The following is a 20,712-nucleotide window of genomic DNA, read 5'->3' on the forward strand; positions in this document are numbered from 1 at the left end:
CCGGATACCAGGGGTAGCATTTTGAAGTCGGAGACATATTTCAGGAGTCATTGGGAATCAGTTATAGAGAGCTTGTCTACAGAGTGGACTCAAAACGGGGTAACTGTTGATAGAGCAAGAAGTTTTGGTGGGTGCATCGTGTTTGGTGGGTAATGGATCACAAGAGATGATGCGGCAGTAGCTGCGATTAAAAGAAATAAAATAACGAACTATATAATGCACACTTAGGAAGTAGCTGGAGTCATTGGGAAGCAGTTATATAGAGCTTATCTACAGAATAGACTCAAGACAGGGTAACTGCCGATAGACCAATAAGATTTCATAGTTTCGAGATATGCAGTCAGGCCCGGAACCAGGAATATTTTACTCGGGGGCTACCAGTCTAGAAAGAAGACGACACTGCCGAGGCGCAAAGCGCTGAGGGCGGGTAGGTACTGGATGGGGTCTCTGCCCATTGTAGGGGTTCAGTCTGGAAATGTTTCAAATGCAGGAATGAAATGGTGGCATCTGGTGCATTTACTGGTGAGGGTACTCCCCTTATTGAAAGATGGGGGGTCAGGGGCTCTCCCCCAGGATTATTTTGATATACAAGCATGAAATGGTGGCTTCTGGTGTATTTTTAGGTCTAAATGTTGAGGTAATGGAGGGGATACTGCCCTCGTGTTGACGGGGAGAGGGGTTTGAGGGGGTCTATCCCTAGAAAATTTGAAATACAGGTATGAAATTGTGGCCTCTGGTGCGTTTCTGGGTCTAAATTTTTAGAAATATTCCTTTGCCAAAAAAGTAGGGTGCATCTTTAATGAGTATAGGTCACTTCTCGGCACAGACCCCCCCCCACCCCACCAACACGTGCTCGGCCCTGGATCCGGGCCTGGTAGTTAGTTATAGATTCAAACCTAATCATTTAATATTAATGGTATTAAATAGTTAGGCAAAGAAGTCTTGGTTTACAAACTTCGTAAGATTTTGGGTCATGGTAATTTTCCAACTGTATTTGGTAAAATTATAAAATGTTTAATTAAAAGAGGCTACGACCCACCTGTTTTGAGACACACCGCGTGTTTAATGTTCAACCCATTTACATTTGGACACTACGCTTCCCTCTTTGATTGTGTCTGACGGAAGAGGGTGGGGGACACTGTGATTAACAGTTTTTATATCCCTCCAGGACTGAACTGTTTTGATTTCTATCTTCTGGCCCGTTTCGTCGGGCCCTTAAGGGTGTTTCTGTAGATGCTCTGTCTTCTGCAAAGGCATTCAGTACATACGTTTTCGGTTCGTAAGGTTTACTTTTTATATTATACAGGAGCATTTTTGTGTTTTACATGTCATGCCTTTTGTTTCCATTGCGTGTGTTAGAGATTCACCTGGCGGGGGATTACTTTTATTTACACTGTCCCGTGACTTTGGAATATGGGTGGGGTGGGTGGAGTGGGTGGGGGGGAGGGTAAGAGTAAGAATGGGGTTGGGTGAGCACCATAAACCAGTTTAAGCTCCCCAGTGATGTTTTTGCCACTGACCGTTCCAAGATGGTGCCACACTGTGTTCTTTTATTTGTTTGTTTTGTCCTCGTGTGTTTGCTTTTTATGTGAGTGTGTGTTGGCAGTGTGCACATCTGCGTGCTGTGAGTTTCGTTTTGGGGAGGCTGCGTTTTTAGAACGTGGCATTCCCTGTTTGATATTTATCCTTGTTTTTGTTTGTTTTGGGTTTTTTTAGAAAAAATTATATGTCAATGTAATTATTTACATAGACCTACCATCGGCAATAACCGTGAAAAGCGCGCGATGCATGTTGCGATCAATAGCTGCATTAGATTAATATATTTCTAGTACCCAAGGTTTTTAATCGGATGAAGACACTTCAAAATGGTCCCAGATCAAGGGTGTTTATATTTCGTATATATTTAATTGTGCTGCATTGTTATATGTGTGGCAATCGTCGTTGCTCAATGGAATTTTAATATTCAGACCACTGGTCTAGCAAAATAAAGAAATTCACTAAAACAACATTGACAAAGACTTAGTGGATAAACATTTAGCAATTGAAATGAGGCATTACTCATTTACTTTCAAACTATGTCAATGGCAAGAAAGTCAGTTTGACATTCTGAAAGAAGAAAACAAAAATAAGTGGTTTACCACATATACGTGTAGAATTGAATTAGCATACACTTCTTATATGTTTAAAATATTTGCATATTTTTAAGCTTAATTTTAGTTCCAGGAAAGAAATATGTATTCATGAATACAGGAAACAGTTTAATTAAGCATTTCCTGAGGCAAAACAAATGTTTGTACAGACGGGAGCTGTTTGTAAAATGCAAATATGACAACAATATTGTGACAAGGATGGACGTACCGGCGACAATAACTATCAGAACAAATCAACACTCTTTACAATATTTACAAATCTATTTACATAAATGATTATTAACAATGAATAAATGATAAGTAGAAAAAAAACTGATTATAAGAAAGAAAAAAAAAGAAAATCAAAGTTCAGTATCTCTAGATACAAAGTTCTATCACTGACAGTTTTCTTTGTAACGTGACGTGGCACAGATGGTTCAGATTATTTCGAACGTTAAGTAGCACAAAAAATGTAACATATTTTCAGATAAAGTCCCTTTAAACCGTGAATACGTTGACTCCGTTTTGGCTCCTAATGATGGTAGGTGATTGCATCCCTGAGCTGACTTCAGAGGATAGCAAAAATCAGCGTCTTTGCGGTTTACGGCACAACCATGGGACGAAAGCTCTGCGCTGGGAAAATCACATCCAGGCGAGTGAAGACAAGTGAACCTCGGGCATTGTACTTCCGGGTTATGACATCACCATGTAAAATCGTCTGGCGGAAGAAGCTAAAATATATAACATATGGTAAGCACCATAGCAAAACAAATAAGTCAGGGCATAAAACTGCTCCTTTGGGTACACCATACCTCCATAGGCTCGCATAAATAATACGTGCTACTTATACAAAATATATGTGCTACTGAATTCATACGTCACGTGATTAAAATACGTCACTAATTACTTCCATTATTACAAAATTACTTACTTAAAAGATTAAAGTTAAAGTATGAAAAAGATATGATGAAACATTATAGATACGGAAATGATAAACTGCAGCTATTATTTACAACTACAAATTAACAAAATTCAATGCAAATTAAACGTTATACAATAGTTGGTATCGATATAGCATCAAATGCCATACAACAAAACGGACATTGTATGTATATGCTGTAGACTGGCACAATATTTCATATTATAATAAAATAAATTGCATACATGGTACTAGACTTGCCATATAAATTTATACATTACAGTGCAATGCACTATCGGCGTTCCATAACAACGAAATGTTCGACATATGTTTTTGGAAAAAAAAGTACTTTACAATTATCATGTTACACAAATTTCAGTACAAATCATACATCTTATATAAACGAAAAATTTTAGACTCCTCTTTCGAAATAATTTACAAAGTCTGAAAAATTTAATAAATAGTCCTGACATTCCGAAACTAGCCAAAATCACATGCCGTAAAGTAAATGTTACAGAATTCTGTAGAATGCACAAAAAATACCAAATAAAAATCGTAATGCAAAAATCAACCAAATAAATTTCTTACCTCGATCGAGCATAAATGTCTAGCAAGAAAAATTAGTCTGACATAGATTCGTCTAATGTCGGAATGTGGTGTGCGCAAGGCATATCTAGTCCAGTCTATTTGTAGGGTAATGTCCCGCCAAATACTAAATTTCATGGGACTCACGGCTAGCCGTGGACTCCGACTATTTTTATTTCCACGGGATTCACGATATAGCCGGGAAATCTAACTACTTTGGCGCGGATTGAAATTGACAATTTGAGGCTCGTTATAGTGGTTTTGGGGATAAAAACATGAATTACAGAAGTTTATAAAATATCAACTTTCTTATTACTGAACCGAATTAAAAAAAAATTACATGAAAATTTAAGTTATGAAATACAGAAAAACATTACATGTATTTTATGCGTAAAATCCGACAGTTACCTCAATAACTCAAAATTTTACAAAAGAATGATGCAATACCTGCATTTACACTACTGATACAATAAGACCCGTATGTCAGTTTGTGACAAATATACCGGTACTGGTTAAGTTCAAGACGCGCATCTCCATTCATTACCGAATGAGAACTAAAGTTGTAATCCATAGCCATATTAATTCTAATATAATTCAAATCTAAATTGTCTATGACTAAAAGTAAATATGCCTTTGACAAAGCCGTGGTTCGATTTTCTTAGGCTTTTGTGATTCCATTTAAAACATACTGTAGTGACAGACCCGAAAATCTTTAACGATAGAAATACATTAAATAAAGTGTAAAAATGGATTTCTAAGTCCTTGATATAACCAAAATAATTTTACATGTGTGAAACTTATGATACAATAACAGAAGTTTTAACATTTAATTTAAAGTCGTGCAGTATTTATAATCAGAGCTATCTATAACTGAGTGGAAATTATGTATTTGATTTACCCTTTAAAGCTAGCTTCATATGATTTTGTCAGTTTACTTATGGTGAAAAATTACCTTTTAAAAAGTCGATAATAAAATGAAATACCAATACGGATAATACAGTTTTGCTTGTCTCAAAATGTCTGAATAGAAGCACTTTTGTAATACAAAACAGTTAGGATTAGTAAAGGTGCAATTATATTGATCTATTTCTTCTTATCTTATCTACTGCCACTAATATCACCAAACCTAAGATATTCTAAGGTCAGTGTCATTGGGGTAAGATATTTAAATAATGTTAGTTACAATTTTATGGCACATTTCTACATTCCATTGTTTCTTCTGTCCCTATAATTTTCAGGTCTCATAAAGATCAGGCATCCCAAAGGTCAAGGTCATTGCGGTTTGTCATAATATTGGTCAAAACTTTATGGCGAGCTTCTCGATTCCGATACTGCCCATATAACCACCAAACATAATATGAGGTTCGATTTCGGTAAGAGACAGACCTGGTTTAAGGTCAAGTACCTTAAATGTCAAAATCTTTCGATCAGATTTGACATAGCGAGGGTTCAATGCAATAAGGGCGTATCTACATATAGTTATTATATGTAGATACGCCCTTATTGCGTTGAACCCTCGATAACGGTTGTTAAAATGTAATGACACGCTTCTAGACGTTGCTGTATCTTCTTAAACAACCATCTTATATTGTTTGTAAGTATCTCTCATATGCATTACTTTACCGCCCCAACCAATTGCATCCCATTCCCTACAAAATGTAACTTATAAGTGGTATTGTTTATTAATAGTCTTTCAACATCCATCTTCCCGAAAAAGAACTCTTTCTTACATTTCTCAGGATTGTCGTAGTGTTATAGTTATCGGCCTGATAATCTTTTGCCTTTTGATTACTCAACAATAGTAGATTATAGTACTATTTTACAGTTCTGTTTGGATGTTTTTACCGAGTTATTTGCCTTTTGATTACTCAACAATAGTATATTATAGTACTATTTTACAGTTCTGTTTGGATGTTTTTACCGAGTTATTTGCCTTTGATTATTCAACAGTAGTATACTATAGTACAATTCTTTTACGGAGTATTTCTCAGCAATCACTGGTTGAATCTTAGCGAAACTTGATAGAAAGTGTTACTATCAAGAGGAGATGTGCATTTTGTCTTTGTGTTCCGATCTGATGATTTTACCGAGTTATTTTCCTTTGATTATTCAACAGTAGTATGCTGTAGTACGATTCTTGTTTGGAGTATTTCTCAGCAATCACAATAATTAGCATTTAGCCACACTTCATAGGTAACTTAATTATCAAGAGAAAATATGCAGATTGTCTTCTTATTCCGGTTGGGTAATTTTTCATCAAGTTACTGCAAGATCAAGGAGATCTTTTGCATTTATAGAAATGTAAAAAAAAAAAAATTACACATGCGTTCATACCCACATTTAAGCTGTCTGTTTGGAAGATATTCCATAGTTTTGACCCGTCAGACAGAAAAATCTTTCATAGAAGATATATGGCCCCTACTTTTCTTGGTGTTTTTTTTTTTTTTTTTTTTTTATAGGTCATTTAAGAACATAAAATTAGTAATCCTTTTTTAAATTGAGCCTTGCTATAAGTTACAGCTCTCAGAAGATTGTAAATTTTATATAGAGCATATAGCAAAATCTATTTACTACTATATACCCAGATTTGTAATAATTATCTTTAAATACTTGATCAAACTCGGTCATGTTAGAGTTTTGTCCCTTATCAGGTTAAAAGGTAGTGTCGTTATAAATATGCCGTGCATGAAGGTTTGTATTACGCCGGATAAGCAAAACAGTTTCAACGTTTGGCTAGACCTGCAGTTATGCTTAAAATGAATAAAAAAAGCGTCTTTTAAAGACTTTAGATAAACAAAGTTTAATTTCTAATTGAAAAGAATTAATGAAGTTAAAACTAAATAGGTATTAGAAAGAGACAATTAATTAAATCTTTTGTAAGAAAGACAGGGTTCAACAATCGTGACGCGAGTTGATAATTCAGATTGTTTCTTAGGTAAACATTTACCATGCCAGAAAGTCTATCACTAGAATTCAGCAACGATGGATTTGCCACGATACGAATGATAAATGGAGAGAACAGATTCCAGATAACGACAATAGACGAATGGAATAAAACACTGGATAAAGTTATAGAGTAAGAGTTTTTTCTCTGTTTATCAACTTATTATGCCTTTTTAAGTCTTCTAGGAGCTGTGACAGATGTTATTAGCGATCTCGCCGTCTGTCTATCTTCATCATAACTTACAATATTTTGTAACTTTATATATAAATTATCTATTCTTGCACCGTACATGGTGTAATAAATAGTTCATATTATTCGCAGTTTTAGAAACACTATTCTCTTATTATTGGTAAGTGTAAAAATTTAATTAACAGAACAGAACACAGCAGATATTTAATCAAGTCGAATGTACATATAGCATATAGACAATAGCAATACAAAGAAGCATAGTAATTACAAACTTGTTCAATACAACATACATGTCTCAATTAGTTATAGGTACATGTAATTATCATGTAATAATGTGAGAGCGTTTCTCATGATGCACGATTCTTTTCTTGAAAGCTTTAATTAGATATAATTCCACTTTATGAAATAAGCATTTGTAATCTGATTTTAATAGCTCCACATGCTTAAAACATATTTGGTCTCTGTCTGTAATATCTTGGAATATATTCTGCTCGTATTACTTTGAATGCATAGCACTCTAATGTAAAGTGAAAAGCATCTTCCACTGTAACTGTAAGTTCACAGTGTCTATTTTGCCTTTCAATGTTCATGTGCCGACCGTATTCTATATTTAGACAGTGTGATAATTCTCAACATTAAGCAAATTCGGAGATAATTCAAAACAGTAAACAGTATCAAACTAGTGCTTTCATCCACACCTAACTGCCATTCATAAATAAAACTATCCAGCAATGCCTAGAGTACTGACATGAAACAGTTAACATTTACTGACGTGGGAAACAACTGCACTTCACCAAAATCTAATTGATTCCGTAACCTTTTAACATATTTGTCTGTGAGAAATAGATTTTATAAACTTGCATTTTGCCTGTTTTCTGGCATAGAAGTAGTGACAGTTTGACGCCGTGAAATTTCATCCACAGATGAATGTGACATTTTATTTAGAAATCAAGATACGAAGGCCGTATTGATAACAGGCGAGGGAAAAGTTTTCTCCAATGGTGTTGACTTACAGTGGGTAGCTCTTCAAAAAGGAGATGTCCCAAGTGTGTATGTCAGGAGACTGCAAGGGCTGATATCTCGAATATTGATTTTCCCAGTTCCAACGGTGGCAATTCTTAATGGTAAGTGCATTTTGCTGTAACAAAAGTTATGGAAAAGTGCTAAAATATTGACAAATGAATGTTTTACAAGAACAAATCTTTGTCTTGTTTAAAATGAATATAAAAATTGCCGATTCCGTCTTTTTAAAGCTAAATTATGGAAAACATTTTCTCTTTTGTATAATTAAGGACGGAAAATTTTAATTTAAAAAATGTTTTATGTTCACATTTTACATTGGATATTCCTCTTAATCTAGAACACACAAACATATTTATTTTATGTTTCCACCATAATCTTGACCACCGGTCGTTCTTCGGCGGTGCCCCACTCTGCTGTTGTGTTTTTTTTTTTGTTGTTTTTTTTGTTTGTTTGTTTTTGTCTTTGTTTGTATTTATATTCATTTTTGTTCAGACAGTTTTTATTACAGGCTCATAATGCATTGGTTCATATTATGGCTCAACCATATCTTATATTTTGAACATAAATAATGCTATTTCTTTTCGATAATCGTTTTCTTATACATTTGCAAAAGGTTTGAATAGTAATACAACATACAAGAATGTATTATGGAATTCACTGTTTATGATTATCTCCATGTGTGTTTCGAACTGTCTGACTCCAGGAACACTGGTTAGGTTAACTGTCCGCCGTTATATGACTGAAATACTGTTGAAGAACGGCGTAAAACCCAAAACAAACAAACAAACAAACAAACAGACTTCTAATGAAATAATGAAAGTAATGATTTTCTAACTACATGTATGTAATTATATGTATTTAATTATTTGGTTGGATAGTTACATTACATTACATCTTTTTAACTAGCTTGGGATACAAATAAAATGCAATTATGCACATTTATCTCCGTGAATGTATAAACAATTAGATAAATAGTGGTGTTAAAATGAAAATAACTTTAAGTATTTAAAAATCGCTTGGTTGAAACAACATTAAAACATATTCGTTTTGGTAGATATAATGTAGAAATATACGTACGAAAATAGTAATATCCTATTTCAGTGAAAGCTTAATCAAAATGCTGCAATGAATTGTACATATTCAATTAAAAATCTTGTTGAAAGTTTTGTTAAGTAGACAAAAAAGCGTCCTTACAGTAAGAGACATGATGTTATAATGTTTGAGTTTCAAGCTTCTTTTTGTTGATAAAAAAATATCTGACAGATTTGAAGCACGTTATTTCTGTGTCGTATTTCAGGTCACGCGTTCGGGGCGGGTGCGTTCCTAGCTCTTGCATGTGATTTCCGTGTAATGAGGCCAGACAAAGGTTGGTTGAATTGGCCAGAAACAGCCTTAAATCTCAGAATTGGTGAAGTACTTCTTAAGCTTGCGAGGTAATGCCTACATTTGGTTTACATTCAGATATGCTTTGTCGGAACTGAATTAAATGCGTTTAACTCAGAACTGAAACGCCGTTGGGTAACTGTTCTCAGCAAACAGAAGTGGTTAATAGATGACAACGACGTTTTGAGTAGTAGTCGCAATCTTTTGTTGTGGGAAATCCACGTGGAATTTATGATATAATTACATTTAGATTTGGGCGAGTTTGATTTGTCTGTTCAAGTTAAAGGTACTATTTTGACGACATATAAGACAAATACTAATTACTGCTCGTAACCTGAATAGAAATCTTTGTATTCTTGTACAAATTTTACCAGACTCATACTGAAGAGTAACTGTATAATGTTATAACTGTATGATAAAGATACATTTTTTTCGCAAATTCAGAGCAAAAATTCCAGCTGGCATTGCACAGAGAGAAGCACTATTGTTTGCCAAGCGTATGACAGGAGATTACGCCAAGCGTCTGGGCTTAGTGGATGAAGTTGTTGAAGAAACAAAGATGATGGACACTGCAAGAAAACTTGTGAATGATGCCCTGGGTCGTAACGGACTTGGTCGGAAAATAGTTGCAGACATGAAAAAAGACATTTACGGAATAGAGCTTGATTTGTCAAAATTATAGATATATATTTTTACGGTATATCGTACAGTGCAATAGGATTCACTCAGATTAGTCGGTTTATTTTATTATTATTTGTTGGTGTTGTTGTTGTTTTTGCCATTTTAAAAACTGTTTCGTAGATGACGACTCATACAAAGCAATCATCAAGAAGATGTGCTACCATCTTGTCCTGTATGGTATATAATCATGTATACGGAGGGAATTTTTAAAAGTCTTCTTGTCAGAAACTGCTGCTTCAAATTTCGAATAATTTAAATAGTTTCTTGGCTGATCCACTTCTAAGACTGTTCAAGTTATTCTGATTCATCAGAAAACATTTTTACTACCACTTACTCTTTACAAAGCTTTTAACGTATCAAGGACCAGAACTAAGATATTTGGTCTATATATTTAGTTTCATCCATTTTCATAAGAGAACCAATGTTGTGACCGATAGCCGTATTATTTTTATAATTATTCAAAAAACTTTAATTGTCCATGATTAACAATAAATACGCATTTGACAAGTCAGTCGTAGTTTGATGTTTTAGGCCTATGCTTTCCACGTACGCGTGTCAGTATGAGATGGTCCTTTAACCAAGTAACTCCATATGAACATACCTCCTCTCCTATTATGTATACAGCTTTTTAAGTTTTGTGTATATAAAGCGCTCAGCACGTATTGATACTTTTTTTAAAAAAAAATAAAAAATGTCCAATGTGATTTTGGCATTTGCTCTACTGAGCTCAATTACATTAAAACCCATTTAATCCCAGACAGCAATGATCCCATGGAGCTTTTTGATGTAACGGAAATTACCAACATGACTTTGACTTACGGCTATTCGAAAAATAGTAAGGATTGTTGTATTTGCGCCAGCGTTGGCGTCGCTATTGCAGATGCATTAAAGATTTTATATAAACTTCTCCATTTTACTATTTCTTCTTATCTACCGTCCCTAATATCAGCAAACGTCACATAAGGATTGTCAAGGATAAATGAGCAGACAGGTTGCGTTTACGGTCAGGTAGGTAAGGTCAATGTCATTGGGGTAAGATATTATAATATTGTTGTTTACAGTTTTATTGTTTATTGTTTTTATTGTTGTCAAACTTCTCAACTCCTTCCGTCCCTATAATCGTCAAATCTCGTATAAAATTCAGACTACCCAAAGGTCAAGGTTATTTAGGTTTTTCAGTGTTGGTTTAAAACTTTATGGCAAGCTTCCCGGTTTCGCCATTCCTTCTTAATTACTTTCCATATACCCATCAAAGATAAGATGAGCATTGGTTTTGGTGAAGGGTGAATACCATTTGGTTTTAGGTCAGGTACCCTAAATGTCAAGGTCATTGTAATCAGATAAATTTGACATTGCATCGGGTAAAACATGATAGCACCCATCTAGAAGACGCTGTATTGTCTAACGTTTATCTTATATTGCTTGTAATCATCCCTGATACACACATACTTTACCGCCCATTCTAATTGACAGCCCCTACCCCCACCCCAACAAAAATACTTTATAAGTAATAGATATTTTGTCCTTAGTAACCTTGCTTACTTTTCTTTTACTAAAAAGTCATGTACAAACTTCTTCTTATCCCTCATAAACCCCCCACCCCCCCCCCCCCCCCCCCCCCCCCCCCCCCCCCCACCACCACCCACCACCATTGCACCTACACCGATACAAAAATATCTTTTTTCTGTTTCTCGCACCAGTTTACCATTTTATATCGGATTCTTTTATTCCATATTTTCTTACTATACCGCATATGCACATCGCCCAATCCCAACTTCTACTCCACACAACAGCTACCAGTTACGCCTCCACTACCCCTACCCTATCTCCATTTGTTTCACATATATCACACTATTAAACTTGTATCTTTAAATCACATTTCATATTATTACTTCCGCGTAATAACAAAACATAAAGGTCACTAAAGGGAATAAAATACTTTTCCAAACATATGCAGGTTTAAATACTTGAATTGTAAGTGTACAAAAAGTGATATAAACCTTTGAACATTTTAGCAAATAAAATTTCATAATTCATTTAACACCTTAACCCATTGAATTCAAATAAAGTTTCTATCCTCAAAGTCAAAGTGAACGTAAAATCAATTCCTTTTTTCGGAAACTGTTTTCTGTGTCAAGGTCATTATGATCTTGACACGTTTGTGGCAGTCGTGACGGCACAGAAACTTTGCTTTTAGAGTAAAGACATATTGAGATAAAAAAAAATATGGCCACTATAATACTGGTGACTATAAGCTGAGATCATATGGCTACTTGTGAAGAAAGTCAGCTGGTTTTTGCAATTTCAGGTGGGAACCGTAATTGACTTACCGGCCTTAACAGGCCAAACGCAGAATTTTCACCCACCAAGTCTGAAGGGTGAGGGCAATCCAGATAATGTCATGTATATATTTTTATTAAACGTCTCGATAGAGCGATATAATGCGTCCTTTTAAATAAACCCAGCTGTTAAGAAAAGTTCATTAGTTAGACCGTAGTCAGTATTTATATGAAACCGTTTAGTTCATAAACCTGACTTTTATCAAGATATTTGTGTCAGTACTTTGATTCAGTGTAAAAAAGCAGACATTTGTAATTGATTTTACATCGCTGTCTTGTTACACAGCTATCTGTGATTTAGACTTACATTCTTATGGCGGAAGGGTTGAAAATGATCACGTCACGTGATGGAATAGCAACAGTGCATATGACCAATGGAGAGAATCGTTTTCGATTGTCGTTTGTTAATGCTTGGATGAAAATACTGGATGAAATAGAAAAGTAATTACATGTAAAGTTAGCTACTACATTTAGTTTCCGGCGTGTCCTGTTTTATACTTCTGTTTGCGATTATTAAATTTAATGCATGTAGTATAAGATTGTGAAATGGGGTGGATTTAAACAGATCTGAGTTTTGTGTGTGTGTTTGATATGGGAAAAGGGTACGATGAGTCTCACTGAGCTGATTTTACGGTATTATATGTTTTGAATAAATTATTTTTCTTACATTAGATATGGTCTTTGTATTTATATAAAAGCGCCGAGTCCAAATAGATAGGGACATGTTATGCCCGCTGGAAAAACTACTCTGCCACTTGAATCAGATAATAACAATGCTTAACAAATTAAAACCACTGAACTGAGTGAAATTACACTATTCTTAGCTTTTTGTCGAGCCCGTAAGGGAGCAAAGACAATAGTTGTCCAAATAGCTGTTCGGTGTATGTGCACGTGTGCGTGCGTGCGTCAGTGCGTCCGTCCGGATTTCTTTGTCCGGACCATAAGTTTGTCATCGACTGTGGGATTTTACCATGAGACGGCGTGTCGCGCGAAACACCCGTGTCAATATTTTAAAGGTCAAGGTCACAATATGACTATAATTGACCTTGTCCGGACAATAACTTCGTCATTGAATGTGGGATTTTAAAATAACCTGGCACAATTGTTAACCACCATGAGATGGTGTGTCGCCTGCAACACCGGCGTAAATATCTTAAAGGTAAAGGTCACACTTGGAGTTTAAAGGTCAAATATGGCTATAATTGACCTTGTCCGGACAATAACTTTGTCACTGAATGTAGGATTTTAAAATAACTTGGCACAATTGTTCACCACCATGAGAGGGCGTGTCTTGCGCAAAACTCGTGTCAATATCTTAAAGGTTAAGGTCACACTTTGTGTTTAAAGGTCAAATATTGCTATAATTGACCTTCTCCGGACAATGACTTCGTCATTGGATGTAGGATTATAAAATAACCAGGCACAATTGTTTTTTTTGGCACAAATATTTGTCTCAGTGAGACAGAGTTTCGTGTGCAACTCCCAGTCCTTTTGACAGCTGGCGGGCTCGACATGTTGCCCTTGGCCATCTAGTTTAACATCGCTTTCGTTTAAATTTCATTTACCACGGGTATATACGTATTGTATATAAAGCTTAGGTTTTTGTAATTAACTTTGTTCATTTTTATCTTGATTATGAATAGAATAGTATTAAAAATTGTTAAGAGATTTTTTTACCTTTGTTAATTACAATGGTATTATTTTTAGGAACAGTGGTATAAAAGGAGTAATAATAACAGGAAATGAGAAATACTTCAGTCTGGGTCTCGATGTTGCTTATCTTAGCACACAGACTGCAGAGTATTTAGAGGAAACGAGAATCAGCACAGCAAAGCTCTACAAACGAGTAACTCAGTTACCAGTCCCAACTGTTGCCGCAATTAATGGTACGTGATCTTATTCAACGAGGTATTTTTTGTCTATTGTTACAGTTTTAGATCCTGAATAAATGTCATCAATCTATCTACTATCAGATGGATTTAGTTAAAATGGACTATTTTGAAAGTATAAAGATTTTGATTTAATTAACAGAACATAAAAGTGTTACAAAACTATTTTATATCATTAGGTTTAAACAACTATTTATATCATTAAAACATCTTCTTATATCATAGTGTCAATATGTATATAAACTTTTACAGGTCATTGTTTTGGCGCTGGTTCATTCCTTGCATTAGCATGTGACTACAGGGTGATGCGATCAGATCGAGGCTGGTTGTGTTGGCCGGAAGTTGCATTGAACATGCGCATCCCTCCATACAACATTCATTTATTACGGTGTAGTAATATTCAAAGTTTAAATAACATTTCAAATCACTGGTTTAGTTTATTCCTGTTGGTAGTTTTTATATGTATTAGCGATACCATCTGAAGCACTGATATCATCATCATCCGTTCAGTAAAACAGGCTTTTGAAGTTAAATGGCATTAACTCAAACCATTCTTCGTTTCATATGAAAAGGTCACTTCAGACCTTATTTTCACCTTTTTCTACATATATATTCCATAAATGAAGAGAAAAATGGAAAAAGAATAAAGAAATGAACAGTTCCTAGTGAAAAGCCAGGATGTATATTTGCTCTCATCCGCACATCTAACCCTTACTTTAGGTTAAGATCTGAAAAACTTGCTATTGTTGGAAAATATAAACATGAAACTGTCTCATTTCCTGCATAATGCATTCCAGCAGTGAAAAAGTGTAGCCGTTCTACACGATAATGCACTATAAATGGAAAATTAAGAATCTTTTTACTTTGGACTTTTTTCAAATACAATGTACACCAAGGAAGAACATTTTACCGAAATAACTTACCGTATTCGTTAAAGACCCACCGCGACCTAGTGACCTACTTTTTTCACTTACAAAAACTTCATGAAAATCATTCTTGAAATACAGGTAATATACAGTTATACTACAAGTTTTCAGGTGGACAATTTAGGCCATTCCAGAGTAAATGTGTTTTGACAACTTCATCTGCAAACTTATTCAGTCAATCTCTTTTCAGCATAGTTTCAAAAACATAGATGAATAACTATCGTACACTGTAGAAACATATTGTGATTGAAATTTCACTAAATACACGTATTTCTGTACATATTGCTACAGTTATTCAAAAAATGTCAAGACATTACACACATTGTCTTGGAACGAATATGTTACTGTCAATTGTAACTATAGATACTTGTTATTTTTCCTTTTCTTCATGCAAAACATGTATAGTTACCATCATGGAAACACAAAAGAATACATTTTTTTGTGGCGCCTCTTTAAAACAAAAATAGATCGGCCTATTTCAATTTTAGCTACTGTTCATGCTATACATCTGTAACGAAGCATAGTATAACTAGATGTGTGTCCATAGGACACAGGTGCCTCCACTCCTGCCACTGTAACATGGTTTTATGACTCAGGTTAAATAATTTTTAAGATGTTTGCAACACAAACTTTTAAGAACCTTATGTGTATTTTTCACTTAGTTAGCCATAACTCCGGCCTAGCTGAGTGAAATCCTCAAGAGAACACTTCACAGGCTATAAAACAATCCTGTAATGTTTTATGATTTTAGGTCAAGTTTATTTTAGCATACATGTTTCACAAACTTTTTTTTAGTAAGTCTGGACAAGAAGTCTGGTCTTGTGTAATGAAAAAACTTAAAAAACAAAATAAGTCAGGGGCCATAACTCCTACACGACTGAATGAATCCGGACGCGAAACCCCAGGTGCACAACTGCACATGCTGACCAACATTCCTGTAAACTTTGGTGACTCTAGGTCATACTTTTGAGTACGCGGACACAACCATTAAAATACAATTTTTTACTAAGTCAGGGGCCATAACTCCTACACGACTGAAAGAATCCGGACGCGAAACGCCAGGTGCACAGCTACACATGCTGACCAACATTCCTGTAAAGTTTTGTGACTCTACGTTAAATACTTTTGGAGCTAGGCGCGACACAACACTAAAATGACCAATTTTTACAAAGTCAGGGGCCATAACTCCTACACGACTGAACGAATCCTGACGGGAAGCCCCAGGTGCACAACTACACATGCTGACCAACATTTTGTAAAGTTTTGTGACTCTATGTCAAATACTTTTGAAGCTAGGCGCGACACAACATTCTCGGAAGGACGGACGGACAGACGGAAAAAAGCAAATCTATATGCCGCCACCACTCATGTGGGGGCAAACATTATCGGAAAAGTCGATCATGTCTTCATTGGTAATTCAGGGTTTACTTCATGGTAAATCAAGGTTTTCTCTATAGTCAATACTATTCAAAAGTAGTACAACATTTTGTCACGGATAATGGTTTCACTACCCGATTCTATTTCCCTTTTCTCAATAGTAACATTTAACGTATTATTGTTACAAATACCGTGCGAGAGAAGTATTGTCGATTAAAACCTAAAAAAAGTTTTGTTTTTACTTGTTTTTCAGTCTTAAGTTTCCAGTAGGAAAAGCAATACGGGATGCGGTATTACTCGGGAAACGGCTTACTGCACGAGATTCACATGATCTGCAGTTAGTGGACATAGTGTCATCACCGGAGACTTTGAACGATGACGCTACAAAACTGCTTCATGAAGCTCTTGGTAAAAGCGGTATTGACAGACAATCATTGAAGCAAATGAAAACTGACATTTATGATTTCCCTGGCCATCTTTTTGCCGACAATACAGCAAAACTGTAGTTTAGGTTAAACCGTGCAATGTTTTTGTCCTTGGTTTTTACACCGTCCAACGGTGGACTTTGTGAGAATATGTGATTTGGATATTTTTTTTTATTCAGGAACTTGGCCAATATGGACAGCAGCCTTGTAAAGGCGACAAACATTTAAATGCAAATACATGTACATAGAACAAAGCGTATACATGTAATAATACATAGCAGACACCATAACATCTTACTGTAGGTCTACTGGGAATGTAACATTCCTGTTTACTACAATATAATCACGAAATCGTGTTTGTTCAACGGTTCAAAAATCAATTGCGATTTATTTAAAACGTGTACAAACTTGTTTTAGATCTGTGACAAGTTTTTGTTATGTATTTATAAGCACTTCCTTATATATTGTGTAGTAGAGTTGAATAGTGAGTTCTAATCACTGTTACATATAATAACCAGATCTTGATTTGATTCCGGATAACTTGATTTTATACCAGTATATCAATGATTGTATGTCATATTAAAAATGATAACAGACACAAAATGTTTTGTCCGTAGATGTAGAAAAAATCCTTAGAACTTTGAAGACAAATAAAGACTTTGCTTTCTTGTTAAACCACTGTTGCAAACACTGAGTCAACCCCAGTGTCCATATGCCAAATAATACTTCCAAGGCCTGGTCATTGAGTTTCATAGATGTATCATGCTTTAAGAGAAATATGTCGCAGGGCTTTCAGAAGGGTAAAGCAACAAGCGTCTGATACACATTTTGATAGTTTCGCAGTGGCATAACTAGGTTATTGACCGGTGGATGTTTTATCGTCAGTCCACATATGGGAATTCTTTCGACAATTTACCCGTATCATGAGTATATGCCTGTCATAAAAAAATCTTCAAAAGGTCTTCATCAACTGTTGGATCTTAAACTCTTGTAGGTATCAAATTATGAATGGGAAAGACATCACTTTTTATGTACTTGTCTCTAGCAGGTCAACAGCTCATCGGTATAGTGCAAGCATCCAGTATTTCTCTTTCTTGGACCTTGTGAATTTTTCGCCTGTTCTGACGAGGCACTGATTGTAGGTTCTACCTAAAAGAATTAAATGTTATTGTTACATTTATACTTAAAACGATAGGCATAGTCGAATACCATTTAACAGTAAACGCAAAACTATGTATAAGCAATTCTATCTCCGGTGTCGCAATTTGAGCACTGGATACATTTTGGCTCATTTTATCAATGTCTTCGCTCTTCCAGTGGATTAAACATTATGTAAAATACGATGATATAATATTTAAATGTTTTGTTTGCTATATTTTCCTTTTGAATGGATAGTTGATCACGAAAATAACATTTATGTACAGCATTATGGTATCTCAATCGTTCTTTCACTATTTAAGGTTTCGATGGAGGCCTTGAGAAACAAAAATCAAATAACACCAAATCATAGAAAGAAAGAGTTGTTTGACATGAAAATTGAACAGCATGTAAAACATGTATATTACTTTACGAAACAAGTGTCAGTATACTGATATAAACATTGAATTCCGGAAAAGGGCTGCCTAAAGGGGCTCCACTTCCGGACAGTTAAACGGCTTTAAAAACTCACCATTTTCAAAGAACTGTTACACATGTTTGTTTTGATGCATTTGCAATAGCGTGCGAGTGGTGAAATTTCACGTAAGAAGGTGGAACATAGTTTTCAGCAATTGTTTATCTTTTTTTCTTTACAAATGGCATTCATTTTCAAAGGGAGACAACTTTTTCTCAAAGATTACTTAAAATAATCGAAAAAAGTTGTTTCCCTTTGAAAATGAATGCCATTTGTACTTAAAATAATCGGGAACAGTTGTCTCCCTTTGAAAATGAATGCCATATGTAAAGAAATAATGATAAACAATTGCTGAAAACTGTGTTCCACCTTGTTATGCGAAATTTCACCACTCGCACGCTATTGCAAATGCATCAAAACGAACATGTGTAACAGTTCTTTGAAAATGGTGAGTTTTTAAAGCCGTTTAACTGTCCGGAAGTGGAGCCCCTTTAGGCAGCCCTTTTCCGGAATTCAATGTTTATATCAGTATACTGACACTTGTTTCGTAAAGTAATATACATGTTTTACATGCTGTTCAATTTTCATGTCAAACAACTCTTTCTTTCTATGATTTGGTGATGTTTGATTTTTGTTTCTCAAGGCCTCCATCGAAACCTTAAGAAGATATTTTACAGGATATATCTTTGTCTGTATACAGGATGCCCGATTTATGATATCCTATTCCAAACATAAAATAACACAAAGAAAAAGAAACCACTAATCGTAAATTTATCTATTTTTCTGCGCAAATCGTTCAACGGAAATGCCGCAAATCCGTTGAAGCGGAGCACCGATGGTGCCATTGGACGGATCCAAAAACTGTCAATCATTAATGTTTATATAAAACAGACTGTCCAATCGGGACTGTCAAATACGATTGACCTAGCTTACACAATAGACCATGTGCGTTTTGTTTGTGATACCGCTTGTGAGCACTTGACCTTGGTATGAATAGAATAACAATAAAGGGAGGAGTTACATGAAATTTATCGATAAAAACTGGAACTGTCCATTGCGTGATTAGCAGCTATGCTGATGGACTATTTAGTTTTTCAATACTGTTTTAATATTTTGTGCAATGAGATTTATTCTGGTAGATCACAATTCATATAATAACCTCTTTTGTCTCGACCCTCTCTGTTAAATATGACAAATGAAGAAAATACAAAAAGAAAAGTATATGCAAATAGAAAATTGAATTTAATCCAGTATTTCTGAAACTATGTTTTTTTTATCTTTCAATAGATTAGAACTGAAATCATACTTTTAAAAATGTGCAAAAGAGTAAATAAATATATCACCAACACTGTCGTCTTTTTTTAAACAAACTGTAATGGAACTATGATTAGACTGATGCTACCGACCACTAAACTAAGAAACCATGGATTTGAACCTACCTGCTAACACAATTATCTACATTTCCTCAAGTAGGATTCCAAGGACCCCGACTTGAGTGCTTCTTTTGAATTTCAGTTATATCTCTCCAGTATTAATGTAACAAAATATAGAACTGCTTCGTTTTAACTTGGATTATCGTCACATCGACTCGAAATTGAACGTTGTAGGTGGAAAAAGCCAGTGAGCACCCTGTATACTGTTAGCAACGTCACTGTATATATTTACGTCAGGATGATAACATAACGGAAGTCGATTTCAAATCAACACAATCTTATTTAGAACGGCATTTAAATTAGTTTTACTATCTAGCAGAATGTGCGAACGGTATTTCTAGTTCAGAACGGCATTATAACATTATACTGGCGAACGGTATTTTGACTTGTCTCATTGAAAGTTGGACACAACCCAGTTAGATTTACTGCACTTACGTGAACGCCAGGCAAAGACTCCAAATATACAGATGATCAAATGGCTAAGAACGGCAGTCACATTGATCTAGAAACGGCAGTCTCAGTTAATTTCGACTTTGTTTTGAATTTTGCCGGTCATCATACTATTTGTTTACTTTGTTGCTTGGCAATTTGACTGTGTGACCCAGAACGGTCTGATTGAACCCAACGTTCAAATATAATATGGAATCTGCGAGTGCCGGTCTACCGTTCGACCAATCAGAACGCAGGAATGACAACTTGACTTTGCCGTTCCAGCGATCCAAACGGCAGACTCGGTCTACCGTCCCTTGCCGGATGCAAGAACAATACGTAATACAATGGTGAAGTATTAACATAATTAAAAAAAAATATTTGATTCTGAACATTTACATATGCAATACATTAATGAAATATGTGTAA

The 20,712-nt window shown here is 35.2% G+C and overlaps 2 protein-coding genes across 4 annotated transcripts; both read left to right on the forward strand.

Moving 5' to 3' along the window:
* The first annotated feature begins 6,099 nt into the window (after positions 1–6,099).
* Positions 6,100–10,762, forward strand: LOC123549962 (uncharacterized). The gene is made up of 4 exons (XM_053547021.1): positions 6,100–6,709; positions 7,712–7,890; positions 9,087–9,222; positions 9,617–10,762. The coding sequence occupies exons 1-4, from the start codon at positions 6,582–6,584 to the stop codon at positions 9,852–9,854; spliced, it is 681 nt and encodes a 226-aa protein (XP_053402996.1). The 5' UTR covers positions 6,100–6,581; the 3' UTR covers positions 9,855–10,762.
* A 1,283-nt stretch (positions 10,763–12,045) lies between these two features.
* On the forward strand, positions 12,046–18,251 carry LOC123548329 (uncharacterized). Of its 3 annotated transcripts, none has more exons than XM_045335508.2 (4): positions 12,046–12,633; positions 13,900–14,078; positions 14,334–14,469; positions 16,638–18,249. In XM_045335508.2, the coding sequence occupies exons 1-4, from the start codon at positions 12,506–12,508 to the stop codon at positions 16,888–16,890; spliced, it is 696 nt and encodes a 231-aa protein (XP_045191443.2). In that variant the 5' UTR covers positions 12,046–12,505; the 3' UTR covers positions 16,891–18,249. The 3 variants fall into 3 exon arrangements, with proteins under 3 accessions (XP_045191443.2, XP_053402505.1, XP_053402504.1); XM_053546530.1 differs by lacking the exon at positions 12,046–12,633 and adding an exon at positions 12,647–12,794 and having other exon boundaries at positions 16,638–18,251; XM_053546529.1 differs by lacking the exon at positions 12,046–12,633 and adding an exon at positions 12,677–12,825 and having other exon boundaries at positions 16,638–18,251.
* Positions 18,252–20,712: the final 2,461 nt, after the last annotated feature.

The sequence above is a fragment of the Mercenaria mercenaria genome, chromosome 6, assembly GCF_021730395.1.
Source record: "Mercenaria mercenaria strain notata chromosome 6, MADL_Memer_1, whole genome shotgun sequence".
Classification (NCBI taxonomy): domain Eukaryota; kingdom Metazoa; phylum Mollusca; class Bivalvia; order Venerida; family Veneridae; genus Mercenaria; species Mercenaria mercenaria.

Bases quoted from the DNA above. Each gene is read 5' to 3' on its own strand.
- LOC123549962 (XM_053547021.1), top strand. From the start codon at position 6,582: ATGCCAGAAAGTCTATCACTAGAATTCAGCAACGATGGATTTGCCACG. The intron at 7,891-9,086 runs GTAAGTGCATTT...GTCGTATTTCAG, and splicing joins AACGGTGGCAATTCTTAATG to GTCACGCGTTCGGGGCGGGT. The intron at 9,223-9,616 runs GTAATGCCTACA...TCGCAAATTCAG, and splicing joins GTACTTCTTAAGCTTGCGAG to AGCAAAAATTCCAGCTGGCA.
- LOC123548329 (XM_045335508.2), top strand. From the start codon at position 12,506: ATGGCGGAAGGGTTGAAAATGATCACGTCACGTGATGGAATAGCAACA. The intron at 12,634-13,899 runs GTAATTACATGT...TATTATTTTTAG, and splicing joins ATACTGGATGAAATAGAAAA to GAACAGTGGTATAAAAGGAG. The intron at 14,470-16,637 runs GTGTAGTAATAT...CTTGTTTTTCAG, and splicing joins TACAACATTCATTTATTACG to TCTTAAGTTTCCAGTAGGAA.